Source organism: Protopterus annectens, chromosome 15.part0 (assembly GCF_019279795.1).
Source record: "Protopterus annectens isolate FY-2018-M chromosome 15.part0, PAN1.0, whole genome shotgun sequence".
NCBI lineage: Eukaryota > Metazoa > Chordata > Ceratodontiformes > Protopteridae > Protopterus > Protopterus annectens.
This window is the reverse complement of record NC_056749.1, coordinates 256,650,449-256,674,451: the sequence shown is the minus strand read 5'-3', so window position 1 is coordinate 256,674,451 and position 24,003 is coordinate 256,650,449. Positions and strand designations below refer to the sequence as shown.

The following is a 24,003-nucleotide window of genomic DNA, read 5'->3' as shown; positions in this document are numbered from 1 at the left end:
CACAGTTTCACTGGAGGGAAAAATGTTGCATATTAATTAGATTTTCAACAAGACACACAAGTGCCTACCACATGTAGACCAAACTGTATTGAAGCACTGAAATGTAATCTTCCCAAACCTCAAGGACCTCCCAAGCCTATAAATAGCAGCACCTATCCTTAGCAGTCTCTGAAGCACTCATCAAAAGTAACACCAAAGACATGCCTTCACCCAGTGAATCCCCAACAGCAAAGCCTATAAGGCAAACCAACACATTAGCCAGGTCTCATGTCACAGTGGACTCCATTGTATGGCACTCAGATGCCCTACTCACCAGACTGAACAAGGAGAAAATAACTGTTAGTTATGTATAGGGAGCCAGGGTCTGCAAAGTTTTGCATGCGCTGAAGTCACTACACCACAGGTACTAGTATGATTCTTTCATAGTTCTTGTAGTCGTTAATGACCTGAAATGTACTTCCCTAGACTATATGAAGAAGGACACTGTTGATCTCACGGAATATTTCTCAGACAGGTATGTGTCTTACATTGAGCATTCTACCTTCACCATGGGTAATGCCACAGTATTTATTTATTTATTTTACATTTGTTGACCGGGATAGTCTGACTGGATACATGTCCATTTTCAGCAGAGGCCCGGGGAGAAAAACTCCAAACACAACATTAAGAAAAAATAATACAGGAAAAATCATAATATCAGTACATGTTGCAAACAGTTCACAGACTGTTCAATCAAGCAAGTTATACATTCAAGCATTATTAAACTTGTATAAGTATCTAAACTAACAATTATGTCACAGCTTGTATGTAGTATAATGTACTGTCTGGCACACAATTATAGAAAGGAGCTAGTCAGGATTAGAACAAGGACATTACCAGTGTGTCTTAAAATGTTGTCTGAGACTTTTTTTGAATTGAGTTAGTGAGGATACCAGAGTAAGGTTGACAGGAAGGGAGTTCCAAGTTTTGCCTATAGAGTTGGCAAACAGGGAGTCCCCAGCTGAGTTACTGGTTTTGAATGTTTGAACCAGCAGTCTGTTAGATGAGTGAAGTTGCTTGAGGTTACTGTAGGGGCTAATGATGTTTTTTAGTGCAGGGTATTTTCAGATTGATTGAGTACTTTATATGCCACTACAAGCTGGTTGTATTGAAGTAGGCTAGGTAATTCAAGCCACCCTAGAAGATTTAGGTTATGACAGTGGTGTGTCCTAAATGCCATGCCTGTGGCAAATCTAGCAGTGTGGTTATAACAGCTAGAGAGCTTGCTAAGGTCAGATTTGTTCAGATTGGTGAATAAAGATGAGGCATAGAGAAGGGTAGAGAGTAGATGGGAATGGGCAATAGCAGTTGTAGCTAGTGGAGTAAGAAAAGGTTTAATCTTAAAAAGGGAGCCACGTTTTTTATTAATGGTTTTGACAGTTTGGATGACATGCATATCAAATTTAAGGTTATTATCTATTATAACACCTAAGAGTTTAGTTTCGGCTTCTGGGGAAATAATGGAACCATTAGATTTAATGGTAAAGAATAGTGATGAGGACCTACGAGTGGGGGGAAAAAGTAGCAGCTTTGTTTTGTTAGGGTTTAAGATCAGATGATGATTAGAGAGCCAATTTTCAACAGTGTTAAATGTATTCTGGGACAATGTTATTAGCTTTGTCTGGGAGGTGGCTGAGCAGATTAAAGTGGAGTCTTTTGCATATTGAATGTAGGTTGCATCTGAGATGACGGAGTGGAGGTCATTAATAAAGACAGAGAAAAGAAGGGGTCCTAGTATAGAGCCCTGGGGGACTCCTAGGGTGATGGGTGCAAGGGAGGATAGTTTGCTCTGCCATAAGATGGCCTGTTTACCACAGAGGTAGGATTGGAACCATTGGAGAGCGTGGTTATCTAAGGAGAAGGCCTTCAAAGTATGGATGAGGTTTTGGTGGTTAAACATATCGAAGGCCTTGGAGAGATCAAGAAAGAGGGCTGAGGTTAGTTAATTATTGTGGTTATGGTTTATGACATCAGAGAAGGAGAGGAGAGCTGAGGTAGTACTATGGAATGGCCTAAAGCCATGCTGAGAGCTAGCCAACAGATTGTTCTGAATAAGATAGTGCAGGAGTTGTTTATGGATGCACTTCTCTATAATTTTAGCCAGCTGTGACAGAATAGCTGTGGGTCTGAAGTTTGACAGTTCAATGGAGCTTACCTCCCTTATGGAGTGGCATAACATGGGATATTTTCCATATGGAGGGGGTTGGTAGCTTCAGATACGGTTCTATTGATTAAGGTGGAGATGGGGTATGCTTTAGCATCTGCAGCGTTTTGTAGATACTCTGCAGGGAGGAGATCAGCAGATAGGGTGGTTGGCTTTAATTTCTTAATTAGGGCACGGATAAGTGATACAGTTACTGGTTCAAAGCTAAAGGAGAGTTGTGTTCTGGGTATAGAGGCAGTTGAGATAGAGCAACTGGGAGTTAGCTGACTAGCTAGGGACTGGATAGTCTCTGTGAATAAACTATTAACTGTGTTGGCAATATCCTCCAGGGTTTTATGGTTGGAGCATAAAAGGGGTTGGAGTAGTGGTTTGACCTGAAGAAGTTGGTTTATTCCTGCCCAGAATTTTTGAGGTTTGTGTTGATGTTTCTGTTGAAGATGGCAGTAAAAAATTATTTTTTGTCTAATGTAGCAGATTTCTTTGTATCATTCCTTAATTGCCGATATCTTAGTTGATCTAGTGGGGTTTTTGTTGCACGCCAAGATTTTTAATTTGGTATCTTTTGAAAGCCACGGTGCAGTGTTTGCTTTGGTTCTAATAGAGCGAGCAGGAGTGTGAGAGTTCAAGATGGCAAGGAAATTGGTATTAAAGTATTCTACAGCTTCATCCAATGGTAATTATTTTAGGACTGACCAATTAAATAATTTGGATGCCTTAAATTGGCTTAGTTTCTGGTGGCTTTCCAGAGTGATTCAATATTTTCAGCATGGGAGGACATGGTTAGCAAACCACGTTGCTCTGGAAAGGTCTTCAGCTCTCTATTTTACTCTTCTGAATATTGGCTAAAATGTTATCCACCCCTTTATTGGCTTTTTTAGTCCATGCCAAACTGACAAACTTACCAACAGAGCAAGTAAAATCCAAAGAAGACTAACGGTGTTACTGCTGAATGCTAGGAGCCTAAACAAGAAATTATATACCCTACTCTATATCCTCACTCTGGAGAACATATATATCTGTGTAATTGCCAAGCCAGGGTTTAAATCCACAGAAAGTAGTCCAGCAGAGCAAGGCTTCAGTGTCTTCCATACATTTAGACCATCAGCTCCACAGACAATATAAGTTGGCAACAAACATAACTCTGCATTGGTTAAACAAGGCAATGCCTTGTAATTTATCTCCTTGCAAATCACTGTAGACAGTTGCAAACCATACTATACCACACCATGTCCTAGCAAGATATAACTCACCCTCTTATTTCCCTAGAATTCTTTAGTTTATTCCTAGACCTCCTGACAACACTCGCAATTAAACTAAGTACCCTGTTCAAGGGAGACAAATCCCTCTATAGACTGGAAAACCAACATACGCTGCCTCAAACTTGCAAGCACCATGATTCTTGGACTGTATTAACACAAATACCCTTGTCCATGTAGTGCACACACCTACCAGAGGTTCAAAATACTGGACCTGGTACTCACCAAAATGGGAGAGTGCCCCCAACACCCCCTATCACATCCTCACGGGCAGCATCTGACCAAAAAGCTTTGGGCCTTTGAAATAAATGTCAACTCTGTAACCCCAGCAAACCTTTTAACACTATGTGACACTTAGGAACAGTCCCAAACCAAACTATATCCTATTAAGCAATAGTTTGTCAAAATTCCTTGGCCTCCCAGCCCTGAGTTTACAACAAGATATGTGGAACTGTTCACAGAGACCCTTTATAACCATGTAAATGGCTGTATAGAGGCTGCTGTACCTACTACAAGTAAGCCCAAAACTGAAAACAAACCACACTGATTGAATCCTAACCTTAATAGGGTATATTAGAAAATAAATTAAACAATGGCTAAAATCAAGAAAAGCAACTCTCATAGCAATGGAGTTCTTTAATTAAACTAAATAGGGAACTTAAGAGGACGAATTAAGTCCAACATAGCCATTTTCAAGGTTGAGGTAGCATGTCAGGCTAAAGACAACAACATGGCCTTCTACAGCTGAGTTTGAAACCTCAAAGGCAGCACATGGCAATATGCCAAGCAGGTTAGTGGTGCAACCTTCACGGAACAGAACAACATAGTGAAATTTCTGGCTGGCAAGTTCAGCTCAAACTTCATCCCTCACCTCCCCAGATGAAGTACCTGTTAGCCTACCACCCCAACCGTTAACAGGGCGCATGTCCTGTTGGCACTTATTAAATCCAAAAACACAGCCTTAGTGGACCCTGACAGTATACCTGTCAGGACCACTTGAGTCAGTTTTCCACTATAGCCTCAAAAACAGGCTTTGTACATGAGAATGGAGGACTGCAACAGCTCTTCCAATTCACAAGGGTAGACCATCAACTGACCCTGGAAACTACAGACTTATCAGTCTGACTAGTCTAATATGCAAAGCCATGGAACAAATCATGGAAATGATCAATAAAAACAATAGGCAACCTTGAGACACTGGACTCAACCCAGTTTGGTTTTATCAGGGGAAGGTCATGCCTACTAAACTTGATGGACTACTTTGAGAAGATCACCAAGGCAATGGATTAGGTTCATAGATTAGTACTAAGCTAACTGCCCTTGTGAGCCATTTTAAGCCTATCCAATTATCCCTTGTGAGACTCAAACCCTACACCTTGTGTTTGTAAAGCAAACACCTTAACCATTAGGCCACCCTCCCAACCCTCTTGAGGATGAAGGAGAAGTGGTACATACCAACTACCTGAACCTGGCTAAGGCATTCAGTACAGTACCTCACTCTGGTGTAGTTGACAAACTCACTGAACTGGGCATAAACCTTCACATAACTCACTGGATTTTCCAGATGGCTTGCAGACAGTACCCCGGAAGTCTAGATTGGTGATACCACCTCCACTAACAGACCAATCAACATTGGGGTACCTCAGGGCTGTGTGCTGAGACTGCTTCCTATGTCAAGGGCCTTTAGCTGATCAAATTTGTAGATGACTGCAAAAACATCTTACAAAAGGGTTTAACACAGACAAATGACTGGTACCGAAGTCATGGAGTAAAACTCAATGCCAAAAAATGCATTATATTTCCTTTTGGGAAAACTGTCACCCAAGCTAATTACTCCATCAATGAGATAGCTGTAAATATTGATCTGGTAGTCTGGTATCTGTGAACATATGTTGACAATAATCTGGCCTTTGACCAACATGTGGCCAGGGCGGTAAAAAAAATCATTCTATATCGCCCAACTTATAAGTAAGGGTATGGCATCCAGGTCCAGAGAAGTTGTAGTGCCATTTTATTTAGCCCTTATCAGACCCATCATCGAGTATAATGCCCCCCCCTCGGCATGTACCTGACCATACATACACAACAGTTGTTGGTGCACCTGCAAAGGCTCCTTACCAGGACAAGCCAGGGTATTAACGCATTGTCTTGTACGGATCGTCTTAAAGCCCTATCTCTATACTCTGTCCCCCTACAGGTTATTGAAAGGTGATCTATCCTTGGTATACAAGGCATCCTTGGATCCAGCTGTGGTGGACCTTTTGCACATGTACATTTCAAGTAGCATCACGCCCAAAGGATTCAAATTTTGCTTGTGGTATAATTAAGACATATTGGCAAGTCATATATGTTTCTTCGAGGATCCCTGAGCTCTGGAAAAGGCTCCCCATCCATGCGAAGCAGAGTCCATCCCTAACCCTATTTAACCATAACCTTGAACAATGGATGGCAAATCAGAAATTAATCCTGGGTATGACCCTCGTGTCTCTGATAGTTTGGGCATGACTGTCTGCCACTGACAAACACACCCCTTCCCCCATAATGTCTAAAAACTTCCTAACATACCCCCTCCTAATAAATGTCCATGCTACATAAGGACACATTTGGGTTGGATTGCATGGCTAGACTTACAAGGGCCTGATGGTCATTGGCATATGAACTCTGGAATACTGTTCCAACATACTTAAAACAGACCATGAAACCTTCAGCCATCAAGCCCTGACTAAAACACCTAAAACACACAAAATTGTGCACGTGCTCTTCACCTTAGGAACTCTAGTTTCTTTTGTCACCTCATACACCCTATCCCTCTACCCCTTCTACACAACAGACCTTTTTGTCACTCCTCAATTTCTTTCCTATTTTAATCCCCACTTTACATTTCAGTTTCTTTCTGACTTTCCCACTTCATCTTTCTCTTTCAAATGCTGTCCACCACTCTCTTATAACCAGGTTCTCTGTCATTATGTACCCTAATATTCTTAATCTCTCAACCCTTGTGCACAAAATTCCTCTTCTAGCATTAACTGTTATCAGTCTACCGACTAATGTTTCACACATCTTCAATTTTATTTATTTATAACATCTATATTGGAACTGTCTTTTCCCTATATCTTATAAGTTGTATCCGATTTCCCTCTGTCACATATATTGCATATGAATTTTTTGTGTACTAAGTGCTTTATATTTGGTATTTAATGTCATTTGTAATGGTACCACAGAAGAATGACTTATTTTATTTTTGTATTATGTCACTACAAAACCGTTACCTGGTTTTGTATATAGATGCCTTAAGTGCTATCTGCGTAATGCATCTTTGAAGAAAAAAAAATGTCATGAATATATTAAATGCATACGCTGTTGCATTTCTCCCTGGGCCTCTGTTGAAAGTGGACTTTCCTAATCAACAAAATTAAATAGAAATTGTATGGCAGACATTTACAATCTGAAAGCAGTGTCACGTGTAGGACCTAAAGCTTTTAAAGCCAGCTAATGCCACCTGGCTGTACATGCTTGAAACTGGCATAAATATAATTTAAAATTTCAAGTGCTCTCATAACCATAAACATTTGGATCCCCCAGTCCTCCTAACTCTCTGGAAAGAACCACCTTTATCCTATGATACCCTAAGGAATCCCAAAGCTCAGTTTTTATCTTTGACAGAAAAACACTGGGGGAGCAATTAGAAATGCCAAAATTGTGGAAGTATAAATATGTAGAGTTTGTAGTCTTTGATCCATTTCTAAAACATGTCTTCCGTATTTCTGAACATAACTCAATTTTAAAATGAATAACATATAAGTCTTCCCAGGAACCAGATGGCAAACGCAAAGACTCTTCAGTCAAGCTGTATCCAGAAAATAACGATGCAGTTCCAACGTAAAAAACTAATTTTATTGCAAAAACAGTGAGCGCTTTCACCCGTAGGCTTCTTCAGACTTTCAATAATAACCAACTCTAAACACAAGTTTAAATATACAAATGCATCATTCTATTGGCTAGCGTCACTTCCACACTTTCATTAAATAAGATAAAACATCTTGCAAGGTCATCTCAAATTAATAATGAATTTCTTCCATAAATAAGTTTAAATACACATATAAAACATCTCCTATTTAAAGAGCAGCAACGCATTTTAAAAAGCGTCTCACTACAAAATAAAATCTCGCTGGCATATTATAGGATGCGTAAAAATGAATTTAAATACACAGAAAAAACATCTCCTATTTAAAAGCAGCAAATTATATTAAAAACCTTGATAAACTACGTGTCAGCAGAACAGTGCAAGAAAGAACGTTGTAACTAGTAAAAGACAACTTATTCTCTTAGTTACGCAGCTCTGCATAACTAATGTGTAACGAATTAGCGAGTCCACACTGTATACCTCAACGCATGTATAAAATAGGAAAACTCCTCCATGGTTCATATATAAAATAGAGTAAAAAGGGGTATCTGTTGACAATGCTGTGAACCCATGTAATCCACTGATGTTAAAAGCACATAATTTATGTGCACACATATATCCCTGAACACAAATGCACTTACCCCCAAAAGGCTCAATAATATAGTGGGTACATATAAAAAGCGTGTTAACCCTCACTGCGCATATGGATTAGGGACTGATCGAAAATTGCATATAGATCGCATTGCCCTGGGATGATTATTATATCCAGTTCCATCCATAGATTTAGGTGAAGTGCGATCTATATGCAATTTTCGATCAGTCCCTAATCCATATGCGCAGTGAGGGTTAACACACTTTTTATATGTACCCACTATATTATTGAGCCTTTTGGGGGTAAGTGCATTTGTGTTCAGGGATATATGTGTGCACATAAATTATGTGCTTTTAACATCAGTGGATTACATGGGTTCACAGCATTGTCAACAGATACTCTTTTTTACTCTATTTTATATATGAACCATGGAGGTGTTTTCCTATTTTGTACATGCGTTGAGGTATACAGTGTGGACTCGCTAATTCGTTACACATTAGTTATGCAGAGCTGCGTAACTAAGAGAATAAGTTGTCATTTACTAGTTACAGTTCTTTCTTGCTGTTCTGCTGACACGTAGTTTATCAGGTTTTAATATAATTTGCTGCTAAATAGGAGACGTTTTCTGTGTATTTAAATTCATTTTCGCGTCCTATAATATGCCAGCGAGATTTTATTTTGTAGTGAGACGCTTTTTAAAATGCGTTACTGCTCTTTAAATAGGAGATGTTTTATATGTGTATTTAAACTTATTTATGGAAGAAATTCATTATTAATTTGAGATGACCTTGCAACATGTTTTATCTTATTTAATGAAAGTGTGGAAGTGACGCTAGCCAATAGAATGATGCATTTGTATATTTAAACTTGTGTTTAGAGTTGGTTATTATTGAAAGTCTGAAGAAGCCTGGTAAGCTCACTGTTTTTGCAATAAAATTTAGTTTTTTACGTTGGAACTGCATCGTTATTTTCTGGATACAGCTTGACTGAAGAGTCTTTGCATTTGCCATCTGGTTCCTGGGAAGACTTATATGTTATTCATTTTAATTTTGATTTTTACGCTTTCGGGAACCAAGCTCTGTTGGCTCTGTGCTCTTTATTTGATTGGTTACCAGTTTTATAACTCAATTTTAGCCATCAGGGCATCACAACAAAGTGCAGCCAAGCTCTTTAGAGGATTAGACAGACAAAACTGAATGCTGCGATAGTTGACTTTGTCTAAGTCCAAAAACATGGAAAATCCATTTTTCGGTAAGTGAAAGGATGATATTTAAAGTATGTGACTTTTGTTTTTTAAACATTAACTTTATAACTAGAATAATTTCCAAGTTCTTTTAATTGGCCAGATAGCAAGGGGAGGGCAAATTGTTAGACTAATATGAAAGTCTAGTATAGATAAGGATATTTTTGCTCAAGTCCTTAAAAGAAATCCTCTTTGTTGGGCACCTTCCTTCCAAGAGGTCCAACCTCAGTCCTCCTAGATAAAGTAGGAGGAACACTGCCTCTTTGCAAAACATTTAGAAGAAATACCTAGGTCAAACGTGTCTAGTAGTAAGATGAGATTGCAGTCTACTGTGTGATAAAACCAATTGCTGCTAGTACCAAAATTCAAAATGCTGAGCTTGTCAAAATTGTTATTGATCTTTGTAAGAGCCTTTTCGGTAACACTGGGTCTGAAGGATGCTTATCTTTATATCCCCTATAGCTTGAGGAGGCACACAGTTCCTGTACCTCCTGGCAGGGGTTCTCATTACTCTCTTTCTGCCTTGCCTTTTGGCTTGTCTACTGTGCCCAGGGCCTTACAGAGAGCCTGGCAAAGGATGTACAACTCTATCCTTACCTAGACAATTGATTTCATTACCTTCTCTTTCTGAGATTTGGAGAGCCATTCATATCAGAGTGGACTGCTGTCATAGAGTAGGCTTATCTTTGTAACTCCAGAAATCCAAGCTATTCAAGTTACCTTTTTGAGAGTTGTATTGTACTTAAGAAAACATAAGGCCTTTCTCATTCAAGACAAAATCTTGTTCAAGTCCCAATACTTCAGCAAGATTGCCAACCTTTACACCATATCAGACATAGAATTTCTCAGGCTGCTGGGCTGCGGTGCTTCCTGCATTTTAATAGTCCCCTTGTCCAAGGCTATACATGAGCAAGCTCCAGTGGTACCTAAAGAACTGGTTGTGCAAACATCTCCACTTCCTGCAAGAAAACTTCCCTTGCATTAGGAAGGAGCTTATGTGGTGGACACTGAGTATATTACTCCACAAATAAGTCCCCTACAGAATGTAAACTGGGTCGTGGTTGCTAGCAGCCAGTACATTGGATACCTCTGGGGGGCCTATTTAGTGGAATTACAGATCCAGAACATTTGGGGGAAGCAGATATGCAAGAGGTGCAGAAACATAAAAGAAATTATGGCCGTTATCTTAGCTATTAGATCCTTCAAGAAACAGAGTGCAAAGGATTACTCAAGATAAAATCACTTTAGCTAGTAGATTTATGAAACTCAGTATCTCTGATGCCCTCCCTGTGGGAGGAATAAAGAACCCTTGTTGAAGTTCCAAGTAGTTTATTCAGTTAAGTAGGCAAATGGGCAAGTGTTACTGTCATAACAAAGGTGGTGATGGTACTTAAGTCAGGTAATCTATTTTTTCCTCTCTCCATAAAACAGAGGTGTGAGAGTGGTGCATTCTCCATGTACAGAAGCAGCTTAGATTTTACCTGGATAAGGCAAAATGAGGTAAAGGTCAGACCAGCTTTTTGTTACCTTTTACATTTGTAAATAAACATACAATCTTTGAATGGACTGCTTGCTGTATTGCATTTTGTTTATCTACACTATGGGAAGCAAGTCCCTGTCTTTTTCAGAGCCCACAATCCTAGGACCACAGCTGCGCACAGCCTTCCTAAGGAGTGTTTCCACCCTAAACATTACAGAAAGCTGCTGTTTGGTCATCTGGCCTCACCTTTGCTAAGCATTACAATTTAGAGACCTTCTCCAGGACCATGGCAAGATTTGCATCAGCCATCCTGCAAGGGCTAGTGTCCCCTGCCCCTGTTACAAGCCAACCACCCAGAATTGGCTAGCTCTTGTAGTCATCCCAGGTGTCAGTACTGAAATACTTAACTGCAAGGAATGCAGTATTGTTTTATTACTAACTTATCATAATTGTAGATATTCAAGTAGGTCCACTGTTGTGGTACTAGTTTCCTTTCATCAGACACAATGTCATTTAGCTTGTGTCTGTGGTTGCCTTTGGTATCCTATCCTCTTCCTCCCATCTCTTGCTAAATCCTTCTCCATGTCCCCTGTTTTAACTCTCTGAACAAGTTATGCTTTGGTACCATGGAGAAGTATGCTTGAAGTCTGGGGCAAGAAATAACTGAGAGTGGGGCTAGCTGATGCATTTTTTTTACCACCAGTAACCTGATGTTGGAAGGGGAGGGAGTCCACCAGGCCAAGTGGGGGAAGTTGAAAGCTCTGGTATTCAGGCTGACCTTGTACTCCTGCAGGCAGGAAATTCCAAGAGTCAGAACTGCAGCAGTTAATCTACTAGAACACCACCAACAGTTATGGTAAGTTACTAGCACAGCTGTACTTTTTAGTCATATGTATTTTCATCTTTTTTTTTCTTTGTAAAACATTTTCACACAATTTTACTTATCTTTGTAATGATTATTTTATTTCTGAATATTTGTTTATTTTCTGGTCATCAAGGAAAATAAATTCTTCCCTATTGGATGTACCTGGATAACTGATTTAAGTAAAACTGAAGTTGGTTAAAGTAAAATTAAACTAATGGAACACTTAGAACTAGGTTGTTTTGAGAGTGCTAGTTTGCCTGTGCGTTATTTGATATTCAGTATGTGGATAGATTAACTGCTGTGCTGTTAATGGCTGTTACATATTTTTTTTTGCTTTCACAGAAGAGCAATTCCGAAGCAGATGAAGAAGGAGATGATGATGATGATGATGACTCCAAGTCTCCTCAAAAAGGCAGAAAAAAGATTAGAAGGATTCTTAAAGATGATAAATTGCGAACTGAAACTCAGAATGCCCTTAAAGAGGAAGAGGAAAGGAGAAAGCGTATTGCAGAACGAGAGCGGGAGAGAGAGAAATTAAGAGAGGTATTTAATTTGTATTTGTGAGTAGAAGTTTGTTTGTTGGATCAAGTAGTAGTTTTGTAGCATTTTTATTGTATGATGTGCATTGTATAAATTGGCACAGGGTTCGTGAATGTTTATTATACTGTTAACAATATCTGCTGCAACTAATTGTTACCTAAATCTTTTCATGAGTCTCATGTCCCATGGCGCACACAGTCTCTAGCTGTTTCTGTTAGAGAACAACCATGCTGTAAAAGAGTGCAACTCCCCCCCCCCCCTCAGGTCTTAACAGATGGCTGTGATTAGCTTCTCCTTATCAGTCTAAAAAGGCCTGGTTGTTTACTTGTGTTTAAGGTGGCCTGAATGTCAGAGTCTTTCCAGTCTTTTCCGTGCAAACTGACATTCAAACTTCAGGATATAAAGTGGGTAGCTGCTAGCACCATCTTTTTTGCCATAAGTTCTGATGATCAGTACTATTCTTTCCTTGCGTTGTCAGTCCATCCGTCAGTTTGCATCATCAAACTTCCAACCCCCTTCAGATAAAAGCCTCAATGGGGTAATTTTTTCTTGTTACTGTTCACAAAGTAAGGAATTGCCTTTCTTGTGGGAAGCAGGTTCTCCAGAAAGTTTTTCATTCAGTCACATTGCTTGTTCTGTCTAAGCCATCTGCTCAGTGTTGCTAGTTGTCAGTGTTAGTGAGGTCCATTTCCAAAACCATTAAATGTAGAGCTCCCTCTCCTTATTACAAATGGAGTCAAGCAAAGATTCTAGTAAGTCGAGCCCATCACTTGCCTTAGCTTCTGCTGATTCCCAGGTTTTCCTTCTGAAAAAGCATATAGATAAACATCAAGAGGAGAGGGATGTCAGGGATTCTGAGGACGTCTTTTTATCCAAGCCCTTGACCAAAATTCATTTTGTGATGCAAGTGAGGTGCCTTTGCATCCCACAGGTCTGACACCATATAGGCCAGAGTTTTCTGGCACGACCCCTCCAGAGGCCACCATAGCTAACATCCCTAGCTTGACGTTAGACTGCAACTGCAAGCTGATGTCTGTTGGGTCCGAAGCTGCTGAGCAGGCTATGGCTTCTAACACCCATGTGCTGATGAACAGGTTGTGATGGCACTGTATACCTTAACCAGATGGAAGTCACAACAGGGCCTTCACTTCTCCTATGCCCCAAACATCCAAACCTAAGTAGCTTTTAGGTGTGGCTCAGACTTTGCTGTCTCAACCCACTGCTTTTTCTTCCCAGGTCTCTTCACAGGACTTGGTCAGGCTGGCTTCAGGAAGACCAGGCAACCTATTCTGCAAAAGGATTCTGTGTCAGGAATTTCCTCTATGAAAAGGAAGAGACCCCCCCCAAGACTTTTCACATCCTTTGGAATCAGAAGGTGAAAAGGAAGTGGTGTATGTGGAGCATCTTCCCCTGCATTATATCTTATTTTTTGGTGACACCCTTTACATGGTTGAAGGAAGCATTCATTTGGAAGTGGAAGGAATTCTGTAAGGCTCAAACTCATTATAGAGGGTTTTTAAACCTTCTAGCGCCAGTTCATGTAGTCTTTGATGGTGTGTTTGGAGATATATCTCTGCACTCTTGACTCCCTTCCCCCTGCTTCTGGGATGCCAAATCACTTCTGTAGAGTGCTAGAATCTCATAAGTACTTTTATAGAAATCAAGTGGCAGATCCTTCAGTTGTGTTTTCAAAATCCACCAAGGGAGCTCCTGGGTGTGCATTCAAGAAAATAGATTTCTGGACTAATTTGGTAAAAAGACTTGTACTTCAGCTACCCTGGCCATGAGGGCTCTCAGCTGCCAGTTCCACACGCTGAAATACATTGAATCATTAAAGGAACAGATTAAAGACAGAGGAGGTAAAAGACAAAAGCCTTCAGAGAGAGATCCAGGAACTGTGTAATGCCTTCCTCCAGGTGTCCAGGCAGTCACATAAATGTTGCTATGATTCTTTCGCTGAATCATGCAGGGCAGCTGCTACGGGGTTGTTTACTCTGTGACATGCCTGGCTGAGAATCCAATTTGTCTGTGACTATGTAATGGCTGAACACCTTGATGTCCCTTTGGACAAGAAGTTTCTTTTTGGACTCATGGTTGGGAAAGTGTTTTATAAACTGGATAAGAAAGAGAAATAAAATCTGTCAATTCTTCTTGTCTCCCACTTCTAGATATACCAGGAAATGTCCTTCTATTCTCATGTTGCAGTATTCTAAACATGAGGGATCCCCCATCTGAGGGGACCCGAATGTCCTGCTCATTTACAAAAGCTTAGCTTGGCTGCTGTATGGTGCGTGAGGTGTCACACACAGGTACCATAAACCGTGGACCATAAATGTGATGTGTGCATGCACTGACCTCAGAACTTGTCTGCCATCAGTCGAACATCAGCTTGCTTGTTCAGCTCCGAACCGAGTGACTTTTGAAAGATAAGTACCCCATTGGAGAACCTCTTTTCTAGCTTGGTTGCTGTTTTGTCTTTTCTATTAGTTGATTCTGTCCATGTCTTCTAGGAAGGGAAGATATAAGTGCAGATGTCTTAATTCTGCACAGACAACCACGACCTCTGCCTGTTTTGTTTAGGGCCTACCATGACTACAGAGCATGTTCCATCTGCCAGTCATTTGTTCCTAAAACACTGCACAGCCATCTTTCAGCCTTGAATTTATTCATTGAAAACCAACGCCTTAAACGACTTGTCTTAGGCACAGAAGCAACACTGACCGTCTCGGGCAATCCACCGAGAAAAAAGACCAAAGTTTCTAGGCCAGAAAAAGCGACTGCACCTCCAAGCTCGGACATCCCGCCAGCTGCCGATTTAGGACCTGAGATGCGTCTTATGGCATTGGGGACTTTGGTGGGTGCCACTTTGGATACCGCTGTAGTTTCTCTAGCCTGCACATCTGCAGAGGTATCTGTGACATCAGCTTCTGATGGGCGGGGCAGGTTCACCTGATCGGTTAGTGTTAACTTCCATTTCAGAGGATTCCTCTCAAAGCCCTTTGCAGGCCTTGGATCCTAGGCCCTTGGTTGTTCAGTCTATAGCAAAGATGCCGTCTCTGAAAAGAAAGCAGAAGACCAGACATTTGTCTGCTCCATCTGAAGGCTTGCCAGACTGGCAAGCATTTTCTCAGTCTCTTTTTAATGCCTCTATAGCTCTTAGGCCTTCTTCCTCCCAAGCTCCTGCTACTCTACCATCCTTGAGCCCCAGGCCTGCTTTCCTGGGTCCCTTACCCCGACCTGAGAATTTAGAGGAGGACTCTTCCTCTTCTTCTTTTGATGAGTCCCTCTCTTATGCCTCTCAACTGGCATCACCCTCGGGATACTGTTTTCCAGAAGAGGATTCTTAGAGGGTGATTCCCCACCTGAAGACACAATCTTTGGGGAAACAATTTCAGTAATGAGGTAATAGTTTAAATGGGATTCCACACAAATGACAAAAGTGCAAAAAAAGTATTATGAACTTCTGCAGTTGGACTCCCCCTCTCCCTCAGCCATTCTTCCAGTGACTCCAGCCTACCTGGATGCCTCTGCCTCAGCTTCAACAGCGCCATGATCAAAACCTCCAACTCCAATGAGACCAGACAGGTTCTGTAAAGTTCCTGATGACTTTAAATACTTCATCAAGCCTCCTATGGCAGAGCCAGCTGTGATTGCTGTCTTGGTGGATAAGCAATCCAGACAAATTCCATATTCCTCCTTACTTCTATCAGACAAAGACAGTAAAATGATAGACTGGGCAAGAAAATGTACACTTTTTCCACCCTGGATGTCAGAGCCATCAATTACCAAACTCATATGGTGAAGTGCACTTTGGATTTTGTCTTACAGGCCGTGGATCAACTTTCCTCCATTCCTGATACTCCTATTAAGGCACAAGTTGCCTTCACCCTCTCCCTAGCTGCTCAGGTCACTAGACATTCAATTAAATGCAGCTACGATGCTGTAGAAGCATCAACCAGGTCTACTGTTTAAGCCTTGGTGCTCCACAGATATTCCTAGCTTAGACTTCAACCACTACCAGATGATTTTAAGAACAGGATTATGGATACCCCTCTTGACATTAACTTTCTCTTTGGTAAACGGTCAGAAGAATTGTTTAAAAACCTGCAGGAAAAAAGCAAGGACCTTCAGGACTTTAAACATCTCTTTGTCTTGCCTGTGTCTTAAGTTTCACAGAAGGTATCTCTCTAAACCAAGTTTTGTCAGAAAGGTTTCTGCACCTCCCACTTCCAAATCTAGGAGAGGTGCCAGGAAATCACCCTCAACCAGACCCAGCCTCTTCACAGGCCTTTGACAAACGGACTTTTCCTGACAGGTCACCCTTTGTGTGACTACTAGTCCCCACCATTTCCTCAGTCAGACATGAGTTGCAGTAGCTTAAGTTGTTCATAGGTTCATAGGCAGGTACTAGGGTACCTGCCCGAGGGCATTTATAAGCCTAGCCAGAGTGTGTCATCTTTCACCGCCCCATTGATTAATTAACTGAGCCTCTGTCAAGAAGAGCCAATTAAGTGATCCCAGGGGTGTATTTCCTGTTACCCATCCACTCATCAATGTTTCTCTTGAAGAGTGTTGGTGAGGGGCTCTGCCTAATGTAGTTAGGAATTTTGTTCCAAAGCATGGGGAGTCTCTGTGACAGGAATCTATCCCTCCAGCATGTTCTATTTATTGTTGTGGTGAGGTTGAGCTCACTAGAGCGAGTGGCTCGCAGTGACTTCGATTTCTTTAAGTGGAACATGTCCCTCAATTCTGAGTTGGACATGGCTTTGCAAGTCAGGTAGAGATCACTTCTGAGTAAGCGATATGCCACTGAGTACAGCTGGAGTTTTTCCAGTCAGGCTGCATAGGGCATATGTTTGAGGCCTGTAATCCTCTTGGTGAAGTACTTTTGTGGTCTTTGCAGCTGTTCGAAGTGTCTTGTGAGGTACATCCCAAATGGGACATTGTACTCTATGATGAGTCTGATGAGTGACAAGTAGAGGGGGCACTATAACCTCTTTATTTCTAGATGCAAACCCTTTAGTAATTAGATGGGCTACATAGAAGGATTTCCTAACTACTTTGGCAATATGATTGTCAAAGGAGAGATGGCTATCTACCTGGGTCCCCAGATCTCTTATTACCTCTTCTGTATTAAGGGGGGCTGCCACCTATGTGGTAATTCATGGGTGTTTTGTTTTTCCCAAACGGAATGACTATGCATTTTTTGACATTTAGCTTGACACTAGGCTCAGGCTCTTTTGGAGAATGTCCGTGTCAGCCGGAGAGTCAATTATGGCTCCCAGTTTGCAGTCATCAGCGGACTTGGTTAGCCATAGTCCTCCTGTGTTTGCCTGTACTTCTAAGAAGTATATGCCGAACAATAGGGGTTCCAGGACCGAACCTTATGGGACACCACGTGTGACTGCTTTAGAGTCGGACCTCGAGCCCGCTATTATTACCGTGTGAGTTCTTGTCTGTAAGCCAGTTGGCAACCCATCTTGTGACGTAGGGGTTTATGTTCAGGCTGGTGAGTTTTTCTATAATTCCCGAGTGGGGAATGGTGTCAAAAGCCTTAGCGAGGTCAAGATAGGCTGTGTGAACTACCTTCCCCTCATCTATGGCCTTGGTGACTTGTCTCGAAGAAGTCAACTAGGTTTAGTAGGCATGATCTGCCCTTAACAAAGCCAAATTGGGTTGAGTCAAGTGTTTGGCGGTTCCCAATGTCTTTGTTAATGAGTTCCATAATGATGCGCTCCATAGCCTTGCAGACCAGGCTAGTCAGACTTATGGGGCGATAGTTACCGGGGTTAGTTGTGACCTCTCCTTTGTGAAGCGGAATAACCGTTGCTGTGCACCATTCTATGGGCACGTAGCCTGTGGAGAGGCTGAGGTTGAACTGTGTGTTTATGTGGGGGGTTAGTTTGTTCTGTAGTTCGTGCAAGACGCAGCCTGGGAGACCATCTGGCCCCATTGACGCTGTGCTTTTGGCTTTTGAAAGGGCTGTTTTCACCTGTGCATCTGTGATTTCCGGGACACTACACTTTTCCGGTATTGTTATGGGCCTTTTTGGGGGTGAGATGGGGTGAATTTTGCACTGAATCTATCTGCCAGGATGTTGGCAATATCAGTAGGTTCAGTATATTTTGTGCTATTTTGCACTAGCTCAGAGCATATCTGCGAGTTGCCACTTAGATTCTTGACATAGCTAAAGAAGGCTTAGTGGTTATCTTTTGAATTCTTGGCTATTTTTCTTTCGAAGTTAGCTTTGGATGATTTTATGAGGGACCATAGTTTCTTACTGATACTGATCAGGGATGTCTTTCCTTCTTGGGATTTACTTTTTTTCTGAATTAGTTTCCTCCTCCAATTGCATAGCCTGTTTATGGCAGGGGTCCACCAGACTGGTTTCCTTCTCTTAGGGAAGTGAGTCTTGGTTTTGCTAGGGATGGCACCATCCATGCATCCTTGTAGGTGCTCATAGAGTGCATTTATAAAGGTTCCTGCATCCTGGACACTTATCCTTTAGCATGGGGGCTGTGAAACTTACCACCTCTGTCTTAAGTAAGGTGAAGTTTGCTATAGAAAAGTTTTTCACTTTGGTTTCCTTGGTTGGGGTTGGTGGTTTGGTGTGGACATCCAGAATGATTAGGTTATGGTCTGATCTAACCAGTGACTGGTTGACCTCCGGTGCGGAACACCCGTCGCCCATGTTGGTGATGACCAGGTCCAATATGTTTTCACCTCTGGTAGGGGAGTTTCCCAGCTGATCCAGGGCATTTGAGTTGATAAATTCCAGGAAGCGCTTGACCTGGGAGTTTGTACTTGTGCAGATGTTCATCATGTTTCACTGCTGCAGTCATTACACTTGGGTTATCATGCCGTCAGGCGGTCCCGCAGTCGGCCAGAGTTCCAAAGTCTTGGTCCAGCGTCGGTTGCTGTCGCTTCTTCCCTGACGTCAGTGCACCAGGGATATACAAGATGCAGCCGATGCCATTTTCTTCAGTCTTCCTTGCCGCATAGTGCCCGAAGCAAAAGCAGTTCGCAAGTGCCGGTCGGACGACTCCTGAGATTTTCGAATTCCAGAACCGAAGTCTTCAATAAAGCAAGTACCCCGTTGGGGAAACTTTTTCTTGCCTCAGACCGATGTCAGTAAAAGTTAATAATTGCATTTCTTGTGGGAAGCAAATGCCTCATAAGGATTTTCATTTTTACTGTATTCCATGCCTAGGCCCAGACCACGACGTCACTAGTTGTCGGTTTTGTGCTAGATTTAACAAGCGCACTAGTAAACGTTGGTTTGATATTGCACACCATTATTTTGGCCGAAGGTTCAATTATACCATGCCGTCGGAACAAATGACGATCGGAATACACAAAAAATGCAAAGACAAAGATAAGGACAGGCATCTGAGGTCCAAAACTGACGAAGCCTCTTCTAGGCCAGTGGCCGGTTCTCAGTGAGGCACTTTTGCAGCCCCTGACACCCTCTACCTCAGAACCACAGGCCGCCTCCGACTCCCACGTGGAGATTTCTAGGCCTCTGGAAACTCAAGGTATTGGGCCTACGGAAATTAACCCCTCAGATGGGTCTGGAGCCGCTGAGCAGGCATCGGCTTCTGAGGGTGTTTTCAGACCTTTACAGCTTACCATCAAAATAACAACCAAGTCTAAAACTCCATTAAAGACAAATAAACAAGTACAACATTCACCTGGACAGGCCTCCATGCCTAAAAAACAGATGCTCAAAATGGCCGAAGACCTAATTACTCTGATCAAGGGTTCCCATCCCCCTCCTGATAAAAGGCCTAGGCAGGATACAGACTATGATTCCTCTGACCAGGTTTCCATTTCTTCTGATTCCTCTTCAGACCAGGGATAGTCTTTACCCCCCTATGAGGACTCTGATGCTGAAGAATCGATCCCTTCAGCCTCTCCTCCTGAGGATTACTCATTTGGGGAAACTTTACATACCATGAGGGAGCATTTCTATTGGGAGGGCCAGGATTTTTCAGAATCCAAGAAAAGGCTCAGATTTTCTTTTATTGCCTCAGCACAGGCCCCTTGTTATTCCGCCTGTGTTAGATATTGTGGATGATGTGTTCTCTGAATCCAGTTTAACCCCTGATTCTTTGCCCCCAGCACCAGTCAAGCCAGATAGGTACTACAGAGTCCCTGACTCTCACAAATTTCTTTATAAAAATCCTGCTGCTGACCCAGAAACTATTTCCCAGGGTCCCAAAGGGGTAAAGGCTTCCACTGCTAAAAATCCAGTTCCCTCTGACAGGGATTCTAGAGCATTAGATAGATGGGGGAAGAAAGTTTACACTTCTGCACCTTTAGCAGTAAGGGCTTTAAATTGCCAGTTCTACATGCTTAAATACCAACAATATTTAATGTCTCTGTTAAAACAGAAAATGCTTACAAGCTCAGAAGGTCCTGACTATAAGGAAATGCAGGATTTATTGCATGCAGCTGAACAAGTGGGAAAACATACTCTGCAATGTGGTTTTGATTCATTAGAGGCTTCTTGTAGAGCCGCAGTTAAAGGATCTGTGATTCGAAGGCATGCTTGGTTAAAAGAACAAGGTTTACCTGATCATGTTAAGGCAAAATTATTAGATGCTCCTTTACAGCATGCTATCTTGTTTGGTGTTAAGGCAGAAGAGGTATTAAAGAAAATGGAGGATAAGGCAACATCTATGCAAACAGTGAAGGATTTCTTACAGGTACAGCCACCTCGATTTAGCAGAAATTGGCCTTCTAAAAATTGGTCCTTTCCAGTGTCAGACAGACCACAGAGGCATATACAGATGCCCAAGAGGCAGATCTCAGCCCCAAGGCTCTTACAGACCACGACAGTTGTTTTTATTTTTTATGTATGTTTTATTACCAAAATGTATTGCCTACCTATTTGGGGGCACCTGACATCTGGGGCAAGAAAAACTGAAGAAAATGGCGTCAGGGTGCTTCAACCCCAAAAGGAGGAGAGGACAAGTCACAACCTTATAGGAAACAGTCCCAATGACTTCCCCCTTCACATGCCAAGCACTTACCTTTTGGCAGCTCCCTTAGGGGGAAAACTAGCTCTTTTTTCACAAAATTGGAATATAATCACCCAAGACAAATGGGTTCTGGATATTGTGCCTCAAGGTTACAGGTTCCACTTTCACACTCTACCAAGGCCAAAAGGAATGCCAGACCTGCCACAAAAATCAATGGGCAGAGGCACAAAAACAAATTACAGCCCTCATGGACATGAGAGCTATTCAAAAAGTGCCACAACATGAACAAGGACAAGGATTTTACTCAAGACTTTTCTTGGTCCCCAGAAAGGACAAAGCCTGGAGACCCATACTGGACCTCTCTACTCTAAATACTTACCTGGATGTTCTGAAATTCAAAATGTTGACACTACAGCAACTTCTTCCCATGCTGGGCAAGAAGGCTTGGCTAGTTACTTTGGACTTCAAAGAGGCATACCTGCATGTCCCAATCAGACAGAAATGCAGAAGATAGCTCAGATTCATAGCTGGCACAATGCATTACCAATTCTCTGCACTGCCCTTTAGCTTATCTACTGCATCCAGGGTTTTCACAAAGTGCCTGGCACCAGTAATTGCATTTTGCAGACAAAAAGTAATTCAAATCTATCCCTACTTGGATGACTGTCTTATTCAAACAGAGAGCAAGGACATTCTTCTAAAGCATCTGGCATTTGTAAAAAGATTGCTAATTTGCCTAGGGTGCACAGTAAACGAAAATAAGTCAGAACTAGTGCCCTCACAAGAGATAATATTCCTGGGTGCCAGCTTAAATACAACGGCCCAGATGGCTTATCTCACGCCAGACAAGCAAGGACAACAGAGTCAGTACTTCCAATTGATGGCAACAAAAACCCAACTCCCTGCAAGAAAAATTCTGCAGACCTTGGGGTTCTTGGCGTCTTGCATACTACTAATACCATATGCCAGACTGCATATGAGGAAATTACAGTGGTACCTAAAAAGTGTTTGGACTCAACACTGTCACAGTTTGGAAACAGTAATACCACTGATTCCCTGCCTACAACAGAAGTTTTGATGGTGGACACAGGCATGTCACCACAACAAGGGACAGCCTTTCACTGTACCCACAGCCAGGCAAACACTAACAACAGATGCTTCGGATTACGCCTGGGGAGCACACATGGCAGGAAAACGTATTCAGGGCAAGTGGGTCGCAGAGCAAATGCATCTTCACATCAATCAAAAAGAGATGCTAGCTGTACAAAATGCCCTAACAGCTTTCAAGGACCTTCTGCATCCAGGACAACTTTTGCTAAAGACTGACAACACCACAGTTATGTGGTACATAAACAAGCAAGGGGGCACTAATTCCTATCCCCTCTGCAGACAAGCCATGACTTTGTGGAACACAGCACGGACCTATCAAGTTCATCTGCAAGCACAATTCCTGCCAGGAAAGAAAAATACTCTGGCAGACGGCTTAAGCAGAAACATCATGGATCCTCACGAGTGGAAATTAAATCCACAAGTATTCAGCATGATAACACAAAAATGAGGGTGCCCAGACATAGATCTTTTTGCCTCCCCTCTGAACTGCCAACTACAGAAATTCTGCACAAGGACTTACTACACACAAGCATGGAAAGTGGATGCGCTCTCGTTCAGCTGGAAAACCCTAAAAGTTTATGCCTTCCCACCACTGCCTCTCCTGTCAAAGGTACTCCTAAAAGCCAGATAAGAAAGGCCAAAAATTATCCTGATTGCCCCAGACTGGCCATGCCAGCACTGCTACCCAATCTTAAAGAACTTGGCTTAAGGCCCAGCATGGAATTAACCTCAAATTCCTCATCTTCTGACGCAACAAAACAATCAGATCCTGCACAGCCAGCTCAAAACCTTACACCTGGCTGCATGGCCAAGCAGCCAACACCTCTCTCTAAAGCTGTTATGGATGTCATTTTGGAGGCCAGGAGGCCCAGCACCAGGAAATCCTTTTCAGAAAAGTGGAAGAGATTCTGCATCTGGAACCAGGCTCAAAGCTTTGACCCTCTTGTTCCAAATATTCCTCAGATATTACAATACTTAACTGAGATGCTGGACAAAGGCCTATCCTTTTCATCCATTAAGATCCACGCCTCTGCCATCTCAGCTCATTACAACACGGATCCTCCTATCTTCTCTCATCCATTATTAAAACAGTACCTCAGAGGGGCTAAAAACATAAGACCACCCCGGAGGGCACCAACACCAACTTGGGACCTCAACTTTGTCTTGGAAAAACTAACTTTGCCTCCTTTTGAGCCAGCCAATTCAGCAGAATTAAAATGTGTCATGGAAAACTGCTCTGCTTTTGGCAATAACCTCAGCACGAAGAGTCTCAGAGTTACAGGCACTAATGGCAGTGGAACCTTTCATCATTTTTCATCAGGACAGGGTTTCTTTAAGAACAAACCCTACATTTATGCCAAGGGTGGTATCCAGTGTGGCTCTTAACCAAACTATTCACTTGCCAACATTTTATCCAAATCCCCAGAATAAAGGGGGGAGAGACTTCTGCACTCATTGAACATACACAGACAGTTACGCTTCTACTTGGACAAAACAAAAGCTTTCAGGAAAACTGAGCAATTGTTTGTAGCATATGCTACAGGATCACAGGGAAAGGTTATTTCAAAGCAGACCATTTCAAAGTGGATAGGGCACTGTATCCGTTTCTGCTACACACAGCATGGAAAAATTGTACCTAGTAACATTAGGCCACATTCCAACAGGGCAACAGCCACTTCAACTGCCTACCTTAGAGGAGTACCTACCAAGGATATTTTGGAAGCTGCAACTTGGAGTTCAGTGCACACCTTTACCAAGCATTACCACTTGCCTCTTTACTCTAAATCCAGAGCTGGCTTTCCCACTGCAGTGCTGCAGGGCCAAAT

At 42.1% G+C, this 24,003-nt stretch overlaps 1 protein-coding gene across 1 annotated transcript in view; it reads left to right on the top strand.

Moving 5' to 3' along the window:
- ATRX (ATRX chromatin remodeler) overlaps nucleotides 1-24,003 on the top strand; it is a 3,779,564-nt gene that overhangs the window by 2,063,928 nt on the left and 1,691,633 nt on the right. The window contains exon 14 of the mRNA XM_044057254.1: nucleotides 11,886-12,086. Coding sequence (XP_043913189.1) covers nucleotides 11,886-12,086 — 201 coding nt within the window. The remainder of the gene's footprint in view (nucleotides 1-11,885; nucleotides 12,087-24,003) is intronic.